Genomic DNA, 21,526 nt, shown 5'->3' on the forward strand with positions numbered 1-21,526 from the left:
AACTACATGTAAGGGAAATAATAAGGGAGCTATAATCCTATAGGTTATTTAAAAATTTAATTCTAGCCTTAATGTTAGCTCACAAGTAGTTATTAAATTTCTGTGTTTCTGATTTGTAATAATCTATCATCCTATTTAGATTGATAGAGAATTTAAAGTCCAGAAAGCTTTGTTTTCAATTGGATTCCCTGTTCCCAAGCCTCTATTGTACTGCAGCGATGCTTCTGTCATTGGAACAGAATTTTACGTGATGGAACATGTGCAGGTAAATTAACACAATCTTTGTTGTGCTTTTGTTTTCAATTAAGAAGTTAGATGTCAATAAATGATAGTTTATTAATCATTTTAGGCATTAGATTGCTTTACAGACTTTTAATTTAAGCACAGTATTTTCCTCTAGGTGTCAGTAAAGAGCTATATGTAATAGTAATACCAAAATTGTCCAGAAAGTAGGGGGGAAAAGCTCCAAATTATAAATCAGTCCATTAAGAATGATACATTTAAATTGTTTAAAAGCTTTTTCTTTTTGTAAAATATAACTTGAAAATCGTTTTTTGTCCTTTAAGTTCACATTGGCATATCTTTGCATTTTCCCTTTGGCATTATATGCTCTTATATTAGACATGTTTCACAAATGAACATTTTTCAAGCATATTCTACAAATAATTGGTTTTGGTTGCAAAACTATTATCCTTTTGTTTTGTCAGCAGTAGGGGTTGAGAACCTGCAAAGAGTTAGTTTGAAAAGATTTATTTTGTTTTAAATTATCTATTGTAATTGCTTTCATAGGGTCGAATTTTTCGTGACATCACAATTCCTGGAGTTAGCCCAGCAGAGCGCTCAGCCATATATGTAGCCATGATAGAAACCTTGGCTCAGTTACATTCTTTGAATATAAGCTCATTGCAGCTCAAAGGATATGGTATAAGTGCTGGGTACTGCAGAAGACAGGTAAGGAATCCACATACAGAGCTCTTTTCCTCAAGTTCTGAAATAATATACATTATTAGTCAAAATAAAAACCCATTACTTTATACTTTTCTGAAACTTGGCTTTAACATTTAAAATACTTTCTTTAAAAATTGATTTTAGAGAAAGGGAAGGGGGGTAGAAAAGAGAGAGAGAGAACTATGTAAGAGAGAAACATCATCAGTTGCCTCCCACACACACCCTGACCTGGGTTGAACCTACAGTCTGGGTCAGGGATGGGCAACCTTTTTGTGAGTGCGTGCCAAAACCAGCAAAATCTCTGACTCAGAATTCTTCTGAGTGCCAACCCTAATTTTTTGAGAACACGTTATGCCTACTTGATATCTCTTAAGGTGTACGTATGTGAAGAACCTTGAAGAAATAATAAAATTCATTCGAGCGACAAAAACACAGTATATGATGATGAAAAATACATTTATTTTTTAATGTATACATGTATACTGATAGTCCGACAGAAAACTTTATGACACCGTTTGATATTATCAGTGGGACTTTTGCTGCTGCATCACTGATGACAGAGATTTTACATCAGGTTTATATTTCGTGACCTTCAGAGATACACACGAGCTACTACTTTCATCCATCAGGCTACTCCTATTATGAGACTTAACAAAATTCATCACTGAGAACAAAGATTCACAAGCGTATGTGGATGAAAACAAAACACTGGTCGGATCTAGGAAGCCAGGGAGAGTTAAGGCAGAGGCATAGAAATTGCTCTTCCCCTCTCTCATCAATCCATGTCTATGGTCTTTAAGATAACTTGTTATGTAAAATTATTTATCTAAGATGCACTTACACTGAATTTATCTGAAAAATAAAAAAGTCGATATTATGAAAAAATTGTAAATGGAAGATTATAAGAGAGGGTTTCACGTGCCAGCAAAAGTTACTGGCGTGCCATGTTTGGCACGCGTGCCAGGGGTTGCCCACCCCTGTTCTGGGTATATGCTCTGACCAGGAATCTAATTGCCACCTTTTGGTGTATAGGATGAGGCTCTAACCAACTGAGCAACCCAGCCAGGGCAGCTCTAATCTATAATAATAAAAGTGTAATATGCTAATTAGGCCAGACGACCTTCTAGATGAAGCTGTAACAGTGGGGGTTGAGCCCCTTGCATGAATTTTGTGCATCAGGCCTCTAGTATTTAATATTAGCCTTCAGTTTGACTTGTTTTAAACATAAAATAACTTTATATTCTTGATCAGATTTTGTTTATCAAACTTTTGAAAGGGACAGAATGTACATGAATGCAAATTTAAAACTCAGCCTTTTCACTTAATTTACCAACATATTTTTATACAGTTTTTCCTTTTTAAATTAGGTTAACATATTTATTAAGCATGACTGTGTTTAATTATATGTTAAATACTGTGTTGAATATCAAGAAAATAGAAATAAGTTATTTTCCCAACGGAGCTATGGTCATTTTAAGAAACCTATACATGAATTTTACTTACATGAAACTTGAAAATGGTATAAAAGAGTATGTAATCTAGTAGTAAATTGTTTGGTACTCATCACGAGAGCTGTTCCATTCAGATGGTAGATATCAGTATACCCTTGCTTAAGTGGGGAAAGCTTCCTGAGAGAGATATATCATACACTGTGTATTTAAAGAAGGATAAAATCTAGAGTGATAGGGAAGAGATGGTGAGCATTTCAAATCAAAGGAACAGCAAGACCAGATATGTATGGGGCTGTTTTCCTTTGTACACATATCTTTTTGAGGGAGTTGAGGGGAGAGAAAAGAGAACTAAGGTTTGGAGAGTACTCATTATATGCCAGATCTTTTTCATTTTTGTAACAGCCCTAAGACATAGGTATTAATGCTCCCATTCTGCAGATGGGGGTACAGGTTTTCAGGTCTTAAAACACAAATAAGTGGCTTAGACATAATTTAAACCCAGATTCATATGATTCCAAACAAAGATCTTTACTGCATTAAATTGAACAGAGATAACCTTGAAGAGTGGAGAGACAAGTTATAAGCAGGTAATAATATGGTCTCAGTTGATGGAGTACTTTGAGAATAGGTTGGTTTGTTTACATTTGAGTCTAAGAACAATAAAAAGTTTTTATACTTCTCATACCTGTAATACATTTAGAAGATTCTATGGGTAATAAGAAAGAATATTTAAATTAAAAGTAAAAATCTCCCTTCTTCTAGCCCCATATTTCCTTTTTCAGGGATTGCTTCTTGTGATCCTTCCATAATTTATTTTTCTATCCTTATTTGTGTGTGTGTGTGTGTGTGTGTGTGTGTGTGTGTGTGTGGTGTGTGTGTGGTGTGTGTGTGGTGTGTGTGTGGTGTGTGTGTGTGTGCACATGCGCACGCATGTGTGTGCATTCTTTTTTTCTTCCTCAAAATAGTTGCTTAATAAAAAAGAAGAACCAGCATCTCTTGATTCCTAGGCCAGTATTTTGTTTGTATATGTGATAAAAAAAAAATCCATGTGAGCCCTAGCTGGTTTGGCTCAGTGGATAGAGCATCGGCCTGCGGACTGAAGGGTCCCAGGTTCCATTCTGGTCAAAGGCACATGCCTGAAATGTGGGCTCAATCCCCAGTGGGGGGCGTGCAGGAGGCAGCCAATCAATGATTCTCTTTCATCATTAATGTTTCTCTCTCTCTTTCTCTCCCTATCTCTGAAATCAATAAAAATATATTTAAAAACAAACAAACAAAAAATCTATGTGAGTAAAATGGAACTAGATGGAAGAAAGATTTAAATGTTTAGACTTATATGAGCATCACTTACAGGCATTTCTCTTGAGCATTTAAAAATAAAACCAACTTTGATATAATTGAATTTTGTTTTAATTTTTGAATTGCTGAATTTGACAGTTCACCTTTAGCACTATCATTTTCCTTCTTTATGTACCTTTAGGTATCAACATGGATGAAGCAATATCAAGCAACAGCTCACCGGGACATCCCTGCCATGATCCAGCTCTCTGACTGGCTAATGAAAAACTTGCCAATTGATAATAACAATGAAGAAAATTTGATCCATGGAGATTTCAAGCTAGATAACATAGTTTTCCATCCTAAAGAGGTACTATAAGTGACATTTACAATAATTTAAGTAGGTTTGATATGGGACACACGTACTAAGTAGATGTTCCTCCCAGAGTACTGAGGGGGCCCAATCCATCCCCATTTTCCCCTACTTTCAGGACTGTCTTCACCACTCAAACTTTTAGAAATGAGTCCTGAAGATTTTCTGACGTAGGTAGTTGCCTACTTTTAAGATGGATCTAATCCTGAGTGATATCTGATTTCCTATTTAAATAGGATTTGCAAATTTGCACATATCTTCTCTTTTCTTCAAAGACATTTTCCATCTATGCCCTAGCTGGTTTGGCTCAATGGATAGAGTGTCAGCCTGCTGACTGAAGGGTCCCAGGTTCAATTCCAACCAAAGGCACATGCCTGGATTGCGGGCTCGATCCCCAGTAGGGGGGCATGCAGGAGGCAGCCAATCAATGATTCTCTCTCATCATTGATGTTTCTATCTCTCTCTCCCTCTCCCTTCCTCTCTAAAATCAATGAGATATATATATATATATGTATATATATATTCACATATATATTCATATATATATATTCATATATATATATTCATATATATTCATATATATATTCATATATATATAAATATTTTAAAAAATAAAAAAATTTAGTTTATCCATGTTTACAGTTCTTTCTTCTGGTTCATTTTAATTTCATTTTACTATTTCGTGAAGAATTTTAAATTTGTTATTATAAGCTCAGATAGGACAGAATTCCAAAAGCCTCTTATGAAACCTGGAAAGAATTGCATGAGATTAATGTAAACTTGCTCTGTTTAATGTACACAGTGTAATCTTTATAAAGAGTATAAACAAACAAAAACCATAACCTCTTCCACTGGGCACTGACAATAAGGCCTAGGATGGGAGGAGTATGGTGGGAGTGAGGAAACTACTTCAGTTCTATCTCAGTACCTATATTTTAGGCAAGACACTTGGCCCTTAGTATTCTGACATTAATGTGAAGGATTTAGTTCCCTGAATTATGACAACAATGCATTATAAATTACATTGCTGTCATAATTCAAAGTAGTACTATATCATTTGAAGGTATAAACACATGTGATCACATGCACCAGCAAGACAAATTTTTTCCTAGAAAAGTCAATTTAGGTATCAAAATTATGTATATGTAATTATATGTCTGTGTGTAACCTTTTTGTTAATGGTACTGATGAATTCTGATATCTAACTTCGTTAAATATAGAATAGGATAATTAAAAATGTTAACTTATAACCTGGAAAAATTATAAAAGTTTATAACTTAAAATATAGCAGGATCTGACCTATATTTGATCTATATCATTTGATTCATTAATATTTTAGGAGCATTTTTTAATAAGTCTGAGTCCTCTATGTGTTCTATAACTATAGTTCTGTTCTATTCACTATTTAAGCAAAGGAAGAAAAATTCAGACTGAGATCTGCTGAATTACATGTTGTCTTCTAAGATGTTTAAATTTTAGGATTAGCATAATATACTGAAAGTAATGACATACTACAGTTAGTACCAAAAAGTTATTCCTTCATTATATTCAAACTCATATTAGAAAATAATTTCTTATAGGATTAAAGTTGACAAACAGGTATCATCTTCCTTTGGACAAGCAGAATATTCAATAATTGGGGAGAGAGATTTTTTTTTTAAAGAAACAACTTTCTTTAATGGCATAGCTTTCAGCTATTTAGCTGCACCAGTGATTTCTTACCTATATCATTATCTCTTAATGTTTTAGAATTATATAGTAACTGGTAAGATGTCTTGTACTTTATATTTAGTAATCCTGATTACTAAATAATTACTGATTACATCAAATTTAATAAATTTCTATGTCCTATAAATATTACAGCTAATTTTTTATGAAAGTAACATATGGTTGGCAGAGTACAAGTCAACTAGCATTTATTCATTAGCAATTATGTGCTCTGACATATGGTTTTGGAAAGGAAATACAGCTCTTAATAAGCTCAAAATATCAGTGGAGATAAAAGGTACTCAGGTAATGACTGAGAACAATATTACTCAAGTACTAAAGTATATCACACAACCTGAATTATAAGAGTAGTCAAAGAGGGAAAAGTACCCACTGTGGACTGGCACTAAGACTTTAATTTAGTTAATAGTATATCTTTCTCACTTAATTTTTAACATTTCATAAATAAATAGAAAAATAGACTGTTTCTTTTGTATGAAAGCACTTCACAAATTGGAGTTGAATATGTGTATGTGCTCACCTGTATATATTTATAGGAATACTAGAGGCCTGATGTACGAAATTCGTGCAAGGTGCTCAGCTCTCCAAGCCCCAGCTGCCTTGGCCCTGGCAGCCCCAGCTTTGTCCAGAATGGACGACCATCGTGTCAGATGGTCATTCTGCGGTTCTGACTAATTAGCATATTAGCTCTTTAGTATATAGATGATTGAAAACTTTTTATTTTTCCCTTGAGTGTAAGGATTTAATTTTTTTAAACCTTTGCCTGTAGAGTCCATATCAGCGGTTCTCAACCTGTGGGTCGCGACCCCTTTGGCGGTCGAACAACCCTTTCACAGGAGTCGTCTAAGACCATCCTGCATATCAGATATTTACATAACGATTCATAACAGTAGCAACATTACAGTTATTAAGTAGCAATGAAAATAATTTTATGGTTGGGTCACAACATGAGGAACTGTATTTAAAGGGCCAGAAGGTTGAGAACCACTGGTCTATATGGTAGGTCCTCAATAAGTGAAGACCTACTAAACTGAGGGCTCCTTTAGAGCAGCGACTGTATCTTATTCATTTATGTAGCATGTGGCTACATGTTTCTGAATGAATCCAAATTGAAGGAATTGATTTTAGTTAATCACTAAGTTACTATTTTCATCTCATATATTTATGCTTAAATGTTATTCTGTAATAGTGTGACCCTAAAGCAAATTATTTAACTCCTCTGTTCCTCAATTTTTAACTTTTTATTTTGAAATAATTATAGCCTCAGAAGAAGTTGTAAAAATAGTATAGAAGAGTTCGATGTTCCCATCATCCAGATTCCCAAATGATTTCACACAACTATAGTATATTATCAAAGCCAGGAAATTCACATTGTATGTGTACCTTTTAAATTGGAGGGGGGGGAGGTTTCGGGGTTCTGTTTTTTCTTCTTTTCTAATACAGACTATCTCTATTCAGAAAAATGTTAAGGTAAAAGTAAATATTTCATAATATTTACTAAAATGTAAACAATGGCTGTTGGGGATGAAATTATAGGAAACTTGAAAGTTATACATTTCTGTAATGTTTTAGGTTTGAGGTTTTATTCTTTTTTCTCTGTTTTATTTTTCAAAGCATCATGTTTTATTTTTATCATCAGAAAACCAAGCAATTATGAAAGAAAACAAAAACAATTTTAAGTGATAAACCTTCCAGGAATTTGTGTGTTTAGCCAGTAAAGGGTTACTAAAGTTTATGGCAAACAAAAGCATGTTACTCAATTTTCCAATCCCTAGTTATTTTCCATTTATTTAGATGTAAAGTATGTAAAACATGTTCAAGCGTGTATTTCAGCAGTGCAACTCACTCCCTGAAATGTTGAAAAGAAATCCAGTGTAATTCCTTCTACACTGTGCTGCTTCTCCTCTCCACTGTAACTGGTTAGCATCAGTGATCTAGCCCTCTTCACTTTCTACTTCTCTTATTTCTTTATATGTCTCCTGCTGCTGAAAACTTGATTGTTCTTACTCTAGAATCCATAAACCCCTTATGACTTCGACTTCTTATCCTGCCTGGCCCATATGTGGCATGATCAACCATTTTAAAAATTGCCTTCTTTATTTTTAATTGAATTATTACTTATTGACTGTGCATGTGGCTGCCGGCACTGGTTTTCCTCCAGCACCCAGGACCCAGGCCTTTGGTCCGGCCGCAGTGGAGAAGCCAAGCCTCGAGGTTTCTCCGCTCCAGCTGCAGTGGAGAAGCCAAGCCTCTTCAGTTTTTAGTCTTCAGTCTTCGCTCCGTGCCTGTGTATGCAAATTAACCCGGCATCTTTGTTGAGTTAATTTGCATACGCATCCTGATTGGCTGGTGGGTGTAACTGAGTGATGACCAATTTACATATTTCTCTTTTATTAGTGTAGACTATTAGAATTTCTTCTTTACAACAGTTATTCCCAATTGGGAAGTTTCAACTGTTTTTGCCTCCACTGATTAGGAGAGATACTAAGGCTGTGTAAAGTAAAATGCTGGAGAACCAATTGCCAGTAGTGGAATCAGAGGACTTGGGTCTGAGCATGGGTTTGACATGCTTGCAAGGCTAATTAGTTGATAAATGATATGCACCACTGTGGGTAAAGACTACGAACTATAGTCTTAGCTTTACTTTTGATGAAAAATATGATTTTTAATGTATTCTGTTTCACTTTTTTTTGGTATAGCAAAGGTGGAAATTTATTGAAGAACAAGTACAGACTCATACATGGGGAGGGGGAAAGAGTCCCCCACTTATTTTCTTATTTTAGTTGTTTTCAATTGAATATGTCCAAATCGTTTTCTTTTTCATTATAGTCTCGAGTTATAGCTGTCCTGGACTGGGAGCTGTCAACCATTGGTCATCCTTTGTCAGATTTAGCTCATCTATCCTTGTTCTACATTTGGCCCAGGACAGTTCCATTAGTAAATCAAGGCTCTTATTTTCAAGAAAACATAGGTATGAAAACATAATAATACTTAAATTGCTATTAATATAAAATTATCTTTATTATTCCTCATAACTTAAAAATAGGATTATATTACAATTTTAGATAAATAGCTTTTATTTGTTTTTGAAATGTTTCTAAATCATTTTATTCTTTATTGATTTTTCTGAATATAGCATTCTACTTTTAGTAATTTATGACAATATGTAATCCTTTGTATGTAGCATTCTTTTGGAAATCAGTATTTTGAACATGCTTTGTTACATGGACTAATGGTAATTTTATAAACATATGCAGTATTGCCTTGGCTGGTTTGGCTCACAGGATAGAGCGTCGGCCTGGGGACTGAAGGGTTTTTCTCAGGTTCGATTCCGGTCAAGGGCATGTACCTTGGTTGCGGGCACATCCCCAGTAGGGGGTGTGCAGGAGGCAGCTGATCAATGCCTCTCTCTCACTGATGTTTCTGACTCTCTATCCCTCTCCCTTCCTCTCTGTAAAAAATCAATAAAATATATATTTAAAAAAAACATAGGCAGTATTACTACATTTTAAAATATTCACCATGAGATTTTTTTTCTTTTTTATTGAATTTATTGGGATGACATTGGTTAATAAAATTATATAGGTTTTAGGTATGCAGTTCTATAATACATCATCTGTATATTGTATTGTGTGTTCACCCCCCCAAGTCAAGTCTCCTTCTATCACATATATCCCTCTGTACCCTCTCTACCTCCCCCCTAATACAATGCGTGCTGTTTTTATAGGGATACCATCAATGGAAGAACTAATGTCAATATATTGCCGCTGCAGGGGAATTAATTCTATTCTTCCTAATTGGAATTTCTTTCTTGCTCTTGAATGTTTTAAAATGGCTGGAATAGCACAGGTAATTAATTGTTTTTAACATGTTTCACTATTATTTATTAACGTACTATTGACAGCATATTCTGGTCTTCAAGTGTTTTATACTTTTTATGCTTAGGCCATTTGGCTTTTCATAATGACAAATACCAAACATTAGTAAAATATAATTCCAGAATTAATAGAATAGCAATTTGGCAAGGAAAAAAGTTGAACAACAAAATGTGTTATCACTTTTTGGTATAATAAACTTATAAGATGGAGGAAGGGAGAGAGACATAATGACAAAAAGAGAAAAGTTTGTGAGAATTGGCTATTTCCTGAATATCCAATGTAAGACAGGGCTAAACTATGTTAATGATATCTGCTTCAGACTATAAACCGGGGTGATGATGAGGAAAGAATTAACTTTGAGCTTTCTAAAGTCTGGCATAGTACCTATCATATAGGAGTCTCTTTATATATATTTTTGAGTGAATAGATGAGTAAGTTTTTCCATTTTCTAATAATGTCATATTTATATGATTAATTGAGCATAAATTCAGTTTTTTAAAATTATAGCTTGATCTAAAATGCAATCTTTATTATCATAATTCAGTTTCCATGTACTTTGAATCTTGGAGGTTTATTTAAGAAATCGAAATACTTCATCAATGGCAACAGGCTAGGGACTGGAGAAAGAAAAGGTAAATGAGATTTGAGAAACAAGAAAAAGTGGGAAAAGAAGGATTAAGGACAAGTATGGTTATATCTCTCTGTCCTTCAGAGTTCATGCCATCCATGACCAACTGAAATTGTCTTCAAGGAAATAGTTGTGTTACATCTCATCCTGTATTTTATAATCATACTAATCATATTAGTTAACCAAGTTGGATGGGTTTCTCAAAACAGAGTTTATGCTGTTTCTATATCTGTCAGTTTCCATAAATCAGATACCAGATGGGCTTTGAATTTAAAATGGATTTTCATTTCAAATAAAAGTTTGACATGAGTTATGATTGATATTAATATGTCATAAATTATATACAGGATGGGGCAAAAGTAGATTTACAGTTGTTTATATGGAATCTATAATAATAAAAGCATAATATGCTAATTACACCGGACAGCCGAACGACCGTCCAGACATCATTCTGGATGTCTTTCCGGATGAAGTTACCATGGCAGGGGCCAAGGCAGAAGCAGCTAGGGGCGATCAGGCAGGCAGGCAAAGTTGTTAGGGGCGATCAGGCAGGCAGGCAGGCGAGTGGTTAGGAGCCAGTGGTCCTGTATTGCAAGAGGAGTGTCTGACTGCCAGATATCCCCTGAGGGCCCCCAGATTGTGAGAGGGTGCAGGCCGGGCTGAGGAAACCTCCCTCTTCCCCCCTGCATAAATTTCATGCACCAGACCTCTAGTTAATAAACAATAATACAAGGATATATGTGTTTCTTGTACTCACAACTAAAAGCCTACATTTGCCCCACCCTCTAATAATAGCCTTAGAGATGATCATAATCCTAGATAATAAAAGCCTAATATGCAAATTGTCCCCTCGAGTGGTCTTTTGAATGGGAGACTGGGAGTTCGATTGCTCGCTATGACATGCACTAACCACCAAGGGGTGACATGGAACATGGCAGGCATCGGCGATGCTTGGTTGGCCCAGAGGCCCATGCTGCACCCCAGCCCATGGTGTCTGACTGTGCTCATCGCATCTCCGTGTGGGGACTTGGGCACCGTGACTCAGGTGGAGGAGGGCATCCGGAGGCCCAGGTGCTGTCCAGGGCTCAGAGGTCAGCTGAGACCTGCCTTCATGCCAAATGCTCATGCCTTGATTGCCAGCCAGGCCTAGGGACCTCACCCGTGCATGAATTTTGTGCACCGGGCCTCTAGTTTATAACTATAAATATGAAATTGGAAATAATGGAAAAACTGTTAGTGTTTTATTACATAAAGAATTATATACTTCCCAGCCAGCGTGGTTGAGTGGTTGAGCGTCAACCTATGAACCAGGAGGTCACAGTCAGATTCCTCTGGTCAGGGCACATGCCCAGGTTTCCGGGCTCAATCCCCAGTATGGGGTATGCAGGAAGCAGCCAATCAATGATTCTCTCTCATCATTGATTTCTCTCTCTCTTTCTCCCTTTCCCTTCCTCTCCTAAAACAATTTTAAAAATGTACTTATTTTTAAAATATAAGAATTATATAAAAAATAAAGTAATGAAATTCAGTTAACTGTGTTTTGGTGGGGAGAGGAGAGTATTATGTTGGAAACACAGAACATGGAGAATTAAGAAAGAAAAAACTGGTTAGCATTCAGCTAACACTGTTCAAAGGAGGTATAGGGGTCCCAAAAATTAGATAAAATATTCTTAGAGATAATATTAGATAAAATTAGATAAAATATTCTCATTGCCTTCTTTTCAGTTTTATAGTTTTCATTTTGTTTTGGTTTCTTTTGGTTTTCTCCCACTATGAAGGGAAAGCACTGACTTTTAGAAGTAATGTAACTTGCCAATTTGGTATCTTTGGTAACTGCTGAGCTCATTTTCAAGGTTGGTTTGATTCCCAGTTTCAATCTATTAGTGTAAGAGTGTATTAACCACATGATACAAGTATGGCTCTTTAATTTAAGTGGGGGGGGGGGGAGTAATAATTATTCCTTTATGTAAATTAATAGAAATATAATCTCATTTATATCTTGGTATCTTGTGACTTTAGTGACTCACATAGCTGGGAAACTGCAAAGACTGAATAGCTCAATAGTACTTTTCAATGATTTTAATTGCTCTGTGTTAATTTTCTTTTAGGGAATATATAGTAGATATCTTCTGGGGAATAGCGCATCTGAGAATAGCTCTCAGTTTGCCAATTTTGTGCAACCTCTGGCAGAAACTGGATTGCAACTCTCAAAAAGGTAAGCAAAATAGATTTCCCTGGCTAACCCAAACTAGAACCTTTATTAGGTATGTGAAGGTTATAAACTTTATCAGGACAGGGATTGTTTTTATTTCTTACACCAGGATTGCTGCTTCCAATCACAATAGTTTGCTTGGTAAATGTCTTATCTGCCTGAAAATAAATTGACTTCAAATATAAAGAAAATACCCATATTTATGATTAAAAGTATTTTTGACAACTTGAGTATATAAACTTTTAATAGTAGAGATAAAACTCTCAAATGTTTCCTTCTAATATTTGTTACTTACATGTACCTATTTAAAATTATAAATTATATAAGGTGATTTGTTAAATTTAGAAATGCTGCTCTCTCCCACTATCACATGCCATGAAGTTGTATTCAGACATTTTGTAAGGGTCTTTGAAACGCATGTCTCCATCAGTGGAGCACTTTTTGAGGCATTTAATACACTTTGCCAACCACACTCCCATCTAAGTGGTGTGATATATATGGCACTTACGAACTCGTTGATGATGCTGTCCCTGGAAATTCTGCCCAGGCCACAACGTACTGAAGTATTTAAGGTGCAAGTTAGGACAATTCTATTTTCACAGTTCACTTCATGGATGGATATTTGTGATTTCCACAACATAACAACCAACTGTGTTGTACTTCATACACATCCTTAAAGGTCTTGTTTGTAATGACAACCAATAGTTATTTGTGAGGCACATACTAAGAGGAATTATTACATTTGTGTTCAGTTCCTTTGGTTTCTTCCCCCCTCTATTATTGATTGAGGTCATGCCAGGCTTATGTTTTCCCCAAAAATGTTTAAGCATAAAGTTTGATGTGTACAATAAAGTGATTCTGCGTTCACCCCATAACATGAAAGACTTAAAACATTACAAAATATGGCAACTCCTGCCCTGGCAGGTGGCTCAGTTGGTTGGAGCATCGTCCCGAACACCAAAATGTTTCAGGTTAGACTCCAGTCAGGGCACATATCTAGGTTTTAGGTTCAACCCCTGGTCCAGACTCATACAGGAGGCAACCAATCAATCTTTCACTGTTTTTCCCTCTCTCTCTCAAAAATCAATAAAAACATATCCTCTAGTGAGGATTAGATATATCTATATCTATATCTATCTATATATATATAGATATATACATACATGTATATGTATATGTATATGTATATGTATATGTATATATAAACTACTTCTGAGTGCTATTTGGGGGGAACTATGGAAGACTTCACATTATACTCAGAAATGTAATAATTTGGGATATCTTTGTAACTTTTTTTTTTTACAAAGAACCTTCAGAACTACACTACCCCAGATTGATACCACCCGAGAGTTGTTTGTACAGACCAGGAGAGGCCAGGAAATTCTTACTAGGGTGAAGCATTTCATGAAACGGTACATCCTTCCAGCTGAAAAGGTAAGTATTGTGTGAACAGAATGTATTTGTGCTCAAGGACTATGGAAGTACTTCTGTTATCTCTGCTAAAAGTACCATGGTATCTTATCTTTGCAGTCAGTCCTTAATTAGATACTCCTCCTAGCCTTAGCACTGACCTGCTACAGACCTGATCCTGAAAAATTCCAAGCTTCTAAAGTATGCCAAGGGCATGCTACAGATCAATCTGTGGAATAAAAAATAAGCTAAAAGAAATTAACTTTTTTTGTAAAGTTGACATTCTTAGTACATTAGAGTAAAACACTACCTTGGGACCTTAGGAACCTTTGCCCAAGGCAGTGACTTAGAGCTTTTATTTATTTATTTTTTTAAGTGAACCCCTTTGAGAACTAAGAACTGTAGAGGGAATGAGATAGGCATATCCAGAAAAATTTGCGTATCATTTCAAGCTTTCACAAATACTATCACATGCTACTACTTTAAGGTGTTAAATTTCAGTCAGTTCACTCAGGGTGAAGAAGTGACATGATATGTTCATTCATTCAGTTAATAACTAATTATCAGGAATCTAATAATGGGTTAGGCACCTAGAGAGACATTGAAAGTAAAAGAGAGAACAAGACAGGGCTTATCCTTTAGCATAAAAGAAAGATGAAATAAGAGATGATAAATGCTATGAAGAAAAGAGAAAAGTTATTATGAAAATATGTAAGACAGATGGGGTGGGGTATGTGTGTGGGTAGAACAATGCTATAGAAATTGTAAGGATTTGATTCTAGCCCACTTCTGCCACAAGTTAAGGATCTTGGGCACATAACAGTCTTAGAGCTCAAGTTCTTCCTTTACAGTGTGAATAGGTATGACTAGATGTACAGTAAATTCCCACTTTAATCTTCTATGATTCCAAGAGGTCTAGAGCCAGACTAGCAAAATCAAATGGGAAACTGAAAAAGGCCGAAATTCTTTCAACAAAAATTTCAGTCAATATGTGTTTATAGGGCAGTTAGTGTTACTGCTTGAATTGTATGAATAATTATATTTTTAGTAAAGATATGGCATGAGATTAACCTTGCTCACAGAATGGGATACAGTGTTTTAAAGAAAATACTACTTAAATATGAGGAAATTCTAAAATAGTCAATTATTATATGTGTTCAGTGATCAGGCATCAGGCATGTTTTCTTTCTTCTTTCACCCCTAAACTCTTTTTCATACTTTAAGAACTAAAGGAAGCTTCTTCGTAATAAGGTATTTTAATTCTGCCTCTTACTGTACTACAAATAGACTTTGCAAATCTCTAAATGGATAGACTTTAGAACAGGAAGTATTAAATAACACAAGTTTTTAAATATCAACACTGGCATAATTTCTCAGAACTGTAGTATCATAAAGAGGTAGTCAAAAATGAGGAATTTGTAAAGGTACTACATAATATATTTCTTATCAAACACAATAGCATTGGCTATTTCTATAGCAATATGAGGGATGGAAATAATAAACAACCCTAAACAGGAAATTTAACCGACTTCCTGACAGAAATAGCAAGAGCTATTCATTCTGGTGCCTTTGAAAGAGCCATCCTGTGTCTTCTTGACGTTTTCACTAAATATAGCAGTACTCTAGACTAGTGATTTTCAACCTTTTCCACCTCATGGCACACATAAACTAATGAATAATATTCTGCATATACAAAAAATATATTTCTTGCCTATCTGACAAAAAAATAGGTATAATTTTTATTCATTCACACCAGATGGCTGTTGTTGTATTGGCTGTTGTCATTTCTTTTTCTTTTTTTTAAAATATGGGACACTTCATGAATTAGCATGTCATCCTTGTGCAGGTGTTGTCATTTCTTTATTTAACAATCTAAGGCAGTGGTTCTCAACCTTCCTAATGCCGTGACCCTTTAATACAGTTCCTCATGTTGTGGTGACCCCCAATTTCACTGTTACAAATTGAACATAATTAAAGCATAGTGATTAATCACAAAAACAATATGTAATTATATATGTGTTTTCCGATGGTCTTAGGCGGCCCCTGTGAAAGGGTCGTTCGACCCCCAAAGGGGTCGCGACCCACAGGTTGAGAACCGCTGATAAGGGAAAAGAGATCAGTGCCCCTAACTAAATAGTCAGGTATTGCATGTTTTAAAAATTCTTGCAGCACACCAATTGAAAATCACTGTTCTAGATTAACCATGTTTCAATTAAAGGAACATTGTAGTGTATTACTTATATGATTATAAATTGGTGGGAAATTTTTAGAAAATAATTTTGTAATATTGACTTTTGACAATGTTCATAGCCATTAATCCAGGGAAGTAATTCTACTAGCCCAAGTGTAGAAAAGAAAATAGGTACAGAAATGCTGTGATAGAAAAATATTAAAGAATGACATTATAGTCCAAGATTTTAGTTCATCTTGATTCTTTTAGTTGCACAAACTAGAGATTACTGTTACTGCTTTATGTGTCTATTACTCATCTAATTATCACTTCATTCACTATTTATTCCTTCTTGCAACTCAGATGTTTCTTCTAGGATGAAGTTCCTTTAATGAGAATCTTCTAATAAGCTTTTATCTTTCTTTTTTCCTACTTTTTCTTTTTTTCCCAGGAGAGGGAAGTACTATATTATATTCATCTCTTCTATCTCTCTATCTATACTTCTATGTCTCTAACTCTCTGTTTCTTTCTAATGCCTTTATTTTGCCCTACTTCTTGAAAGATCATTTTATTGGATATAGAATTCTAGATTGTCAGTTATTTCTCTCAGAAATTGATGATGATATCCCACTGATATCTATCCTCATTTTTTGCTCTGGGAAGTCAGCTCTCAGTCTTAATTGTTTAATTATCTGTAATCGTCTTCCTTTAAGAGCTTTTCTTTAACTTTGATGTTCTGCAGCTTAATGGTGCTCTGGCTTCATTGTACTTTTTCAATTTGAGGATTGGTATCTTACCAGTTCTGAAAACTTCTTAGATATAATTTTTTCCAACATTCCATCTCTCCTCATTCTCTTCGTCTAGTACTACAATTAGATTTATGTGAGACTTCTTTGTTCATCATATCCCTTAACCACTCATATTTTCCTTCTACTGAATTTCTATGCTTCATTCAAGAAAGGAGGAATTTCCACAGGTCCCTCTTTTTTAAAAAAATATATTTTATTGATTCTTTACAGAGAGGAAGGGAGAAGGATAGAGAGTTAGAAACATCAATGAGAGAGAAACATCGATCAGCTGCCTCCTGCACACTCCCCGCTGGGTATGTACCTGCAACCAAGGTACATGCCCTTGACCAGAATCGAACCTGGGACCCCTGAGTCCGCAGGCCGACGCTCTATCCACTGAGCCAAACTGGTTAGGGCATCAGGTCCCTCTTTTGATTTGTCTTTTCAGCTGTATCTAATCTTACTTTCTAGCAATCCATAGAGCAGTGGCTTTCAAAATGTGGATTGTCACAATTTCCTGGAAAAATAGTAAAGAGTATAGAAACTCCAGGCTCATTGAAGTAAGATAGACCTATGCCCTTGTATTTTTACCAAGTTCCCCAAGTGATTCTGAAACCCACCAAAGTTTGAGAACCACTGCCATGAGTTTCCAAGTTTAAGGAATATGGTTTAGCTTTTCCTCAAAATGCATTCAGTTCTTTTTCAAATTTGTCTGACCTGTTTTGATAATCTTTTGTCATATTTTTAATTCCTTCCTTTATTCTTAAAATCTATTAGACACAAATATTTTATATCCTATATCAGATCATTCTTCTACCTATAGTCTTTGGGGAGTGTTTCTGTTTTGTCGAACTATTGTTTTTGCTAATTCTTGCTAATGGTGGCTTATGTCCTTGAGTGTTTGGTAATTTTTCATTTTAAAGTCACGTTCTTTGAAATGGAATTTTATCTGCTGGGATTATTTAAGGCTTTGTTTAAAGCTTTCCTCCAGAGAGGATTTGCTTTCGATTCTGCCAGCTCCTTGCAAGCACAGTCACCAGGAACACTGTAGACTTATTTCAGTTTGAGATTTTAGGGCCTCACAGGTCTCTAAATTCAGATCCCAAACTTGGATGAAGACAGGCTTCAGGCTAGAAATGTTTCTATTTTTCTATTCCATCTTATATCTGACTTATTCCCCGTGGTTTACGTCTGAGGGGTGGGTATGTTTTTTTCCACTAAGGTTTTGCCCATTAGGTACCCCTGCTTTGGTGAAGGGAAGAGATGGCCTCTGATGCGCCCTCTTTCCCTTTTTGGGGCATTTGGCTTTTCCTCCTGACCCCTGTCTCTATGGCTCATTAAAGACTAAGGTCCTACCCTAGGCACTTTCGCTCAGTGGAGAGAGGGTCAGCCCACAGACTGAAGGGTGTTGGTTGGATCCCGGTCAACTGTTGCAGGCTCGATCCCCAGCCCTGGTCCAGACACAACCAATCAATGTGTCTCTCTCACATTGATGTTTCTCTCTCTCGGTCTCTCCCTCTCCCTTTCTCTCGCTCTAAAAATCAATGGAAAAATATCCTCGGGTGAGGATTAACAAAAATAAAACTAATAAGGTCCAGACTAATGTGGATCAGCCTACATCCCCCAGACAAACTTGGCTCTAGTGCTCACTCTCAAAGAGTCAGGCTTTATTCCTGGCCTCTGAGCTGTTTTCTTAATTTCCTTCCAGCACAGCTGTGCATTACTAAATGTATTTTTTAAATTACCTTAAGTATTTTACCTGATATTTTCAGTTGTACTACCCTGGGAGGGGTTTCTGACCATTTAGTGTGCCATATTACTGAATGAAACATTCACACTTTAGTGTAACTTCTTGGGAGTCTATTATCTACTATTGAGGAAGCATAATTTGTGAGCAGCAAGGCTCTAGAATATTTTATACTTCTGTGTCTGGTTTTAGAAAGAAATATTGATTTAACTGCAGCTGAAAAAGCTGCTTCACCTAAATATGTTTTCATTGGATAGTAACAGTTTGTGGCATTATTTTCTTTGTATTAACTTTAGCTAATTAACTTTTTATTTTCGTTACTTTAAGGAGGTAATTGAGTTTTATGTTCAAAAGGAAAATTCAGTAGACAAGTGGAAAAAACCTCCAGTGATTGATAAACTCAAGGTAAGAAAAATAAGAAAACCTTTAACATTGGAAAATTTACATGGAGATGTTTTTTAAGACCTTAGTTTGTTGTTGCTGTTATATATGTAGAGGATAATTATATCAATAATGTTTTTAAAAGGAAGTTAAAAATAGCATCTGTAATATACAAATTAGGTTGCATAGTGTTGTATATGTGGTATATGGTGAAGACGTAGATATTCAAACAAAAAATACCATCAACACTACTCACTGCCACCTGTCACTAAATTGAGACTGAAGTCCAGGCAGGGTATTTATCTTACATGGATTTAATTTCATGTTTTCAAATCCTAAGAGAAACACATGTTAAAAATCACAATGCAAAAAGAAAATAGTTACTTGGCATAATTATATTCAAGCATGGGAGCTTTTATAGTAGCTATGATTCAATAAGAAGGACTCAAACAAATTTAAATTTTCAGTCAAATCCAAGGAAGCTTGGAAGAAAAGTCATTTCTTTAACAGTTTAGTGATTCATGATGAATTAGTAACTACTTGTTTTTGCACACTAGGATTCAATGAAATAACTTCATACATGTTTTTAAATTTCAGAAAGCATAAATACTAATATATATATATTTTAAAAACACCTATTTTTTGTCATGGCAAATTATAATCACTCTGGCATATCCATCTCCTCAACAGGAAATGGCCAAAGCAGAGGGCCTCTGGAATTTGTTCCTGCCAGCTATCAGTGGCCTCAGCCAGGTTGACTATGCCCTGATTGCTGAAGAAACTGGAAAATGCTTTTTCGCTCCAGATGTCTTTAACTGCCAAGCACCAGGTTACTTCATTATTTAAAAACAGACTTTCGCAGATATTTTGAGCAGTGTTTATAATTTCTCTATTTTATGACAAGGAAGTTTTTCCTACAAGAAGTCATTGATTTATAAATTTATCCAGAATTTTACTTTTAGTTATTTTGATTTAAATATTTAAAAATGAATCTAATGTTCTCAATGGATTACTCTTTTGTTAAACATCATGACATTAAGAGTATTAGTGAATAGAATCTGCTACCAAAGGGATTGAACTGCAGTTTCCTTACTGGGTATTGGATATTTCTATGGCTATTGGAATGAATAGAGTTCCACATCTTTTGGTTAGCTTCACTATCTTTCCATTTATTCACCAACTATTTATTATATACTATGTGCCAAGTCCTGTTTTAGTACAACAATTGAAATTTCTTTTGAGAGCCAAATTTTTTAAACTTAAACTATATAGGTAAGTACATTGTTATTAGCTTAATTAGGGTGCTCCTAAGGCTTAGGAAGAGCCACACTCACGGGGCCAAAGAGCCGCATGTGGTTCGCGAACTGCAGTTTGCCGACCACGGGGCTAGGCCTTATGTAGAAAATGACATTTGATAAAGACTTGTAAGAAGGTGAGAGAGTTAGCCATGCTGATGTCTGGGGGACGAGTTTTCTTAGCAGAGGGAACAGAATATGCACAGGCCCTAAGGCAATAGTGTAATTGGTATGTTCCAGGAATAGCCAAGGAGGCCAGTATGGCTGGGAAAAGAAAATAGAAGATATCAGAGAGGAAAGGGCCTTATTTACATGTTGGGCCTGATAGGGCAGATAAGGGTTTATAACAGTGAAATGGGAAGCCATTGGGGATTTGAGTAGAGCAGTGACAAGATGTAACTTAGGTTTTAAAAGGATCACTTTGGCTGCTATGTTGAGAATTAACAAAAGGAGGGAAGGAGAGAAGCAGGGAGTCTGTTGAAATAATCCTACTGAGAGATGATTTGTTCTAGAGTACTAGCAGTGGAAGGGGTAAGGAGTGGAAAGATTCTAAATATAATTAGAAGGCAGAGCCAAGAGGATTTCCTGATTGGATATGGGGTATAAATGGTGGGAGTCAAGAATGCTGCTAAGGACTTTGGCATGAAAATTGAAAGGCTGAGGGAAGGAGGCCAACTTTTCTTTAAAATGATAATATGGAATGTAATCTGTAGAAGGTGTTTTCAAACCTTGGTTTGCAGAACCACATAAGGAACTTAAAGAAAAAAAAAAAATCTAGATCAGCGGTTCTCAACCTGTGGGTCACGACCCCTTTGGCAGTCGAACAACCCTTTCACAGGGATCGCCTAAGACCATCCTGCATATCAGATATTTACATGACGATTCATAACAGTAGCAACATTACAGTTATGAAGTAGCAACGAAAATAATTTGATGGTTGGGTCACAACATGAGGAACTGTATTTAAAGGGCAGAAGGTTGAGAACCACTGATCTAGATTCATAGGCTTCATCCCTGGAGATTGTGGTTCTGTAGGTTTAGGGTCGACCCTCGGAATGCCTTTTCTATTTTTTTAAACAAGTTATTCTCATGCCACCAGTCAAGAACTAGCATTTGATTCATAGGAGGAGGAGGATGGTATGATAGCCTATAGTGTTCCTACACAAGTTAGGCCTTGGTATTGCCTTTTGTGCTTTTGTATGGCTCTTGTGCTAAAGCTCTCCCAAAAAGAGTTCATGA

At 35.7% G+C, this 21,526-nt stretch overlaps 1 protein-coding gene across 1 annotated transcript in view; it reads left to right on the forward strand.

The window, feature by feature from the left end:
- ACAD11 (acyl-CoA dehydrogenase family member 11) overlaps positions 1 to 21,526 on the forward strand; it is a 63,618-nt gene that overhangs the window by 12,275 nt on the left and 29,817 nt on the right. Inside the window, exons 3-11 of the mRNA XM_081105922.1 lie at positions 140 to 265; positions 790 to 951; positions 3,880 to 4,047; positions 8,608 to 8,749; positions 9,506 to 9,627; positions 12,393 to 12,499; positions 13,804 to 13,930; positions 18,939 to 19,016; positions 19,683 to 19,821. Of these exons, the coding sequence (XP_080962048.1) occupies positions 140 to 265; positions 790 to 951; positions 3,880 to 4,047; positions 8,608 to 8,749; positions 9,506 to 9,627; positions 12,393 to 12,499; positions 13,804 to 13,930; positions 18,939 to 19,016; positions 19,683 to 19,821 (1,171 nt within the window). The remainder of the gene's footprint in view (positions 1 to 139; positions 266 to 789; positions 952 to 3,879; positions 4,048 to 8,607; positions 8,750 to 9,505; positions 9,628 to 12,392; positions 12,500 to 13,803; positions 13,931 to 18,938; positions 19,017 to 19,682; positions 19,822 to 21,526) is intronic.

The sequence above is a fragment of the Myotis nattereri genome, assembly GCF_964212035.1.
Source record: "Myotis nattereri genome assembly, chromosome: 14".
NCBI lineage: Eukaryota > Metazoa > Chordata > Mammalia > Chiroptera > Vespertilionidae > Myotis > Myotis nattereri.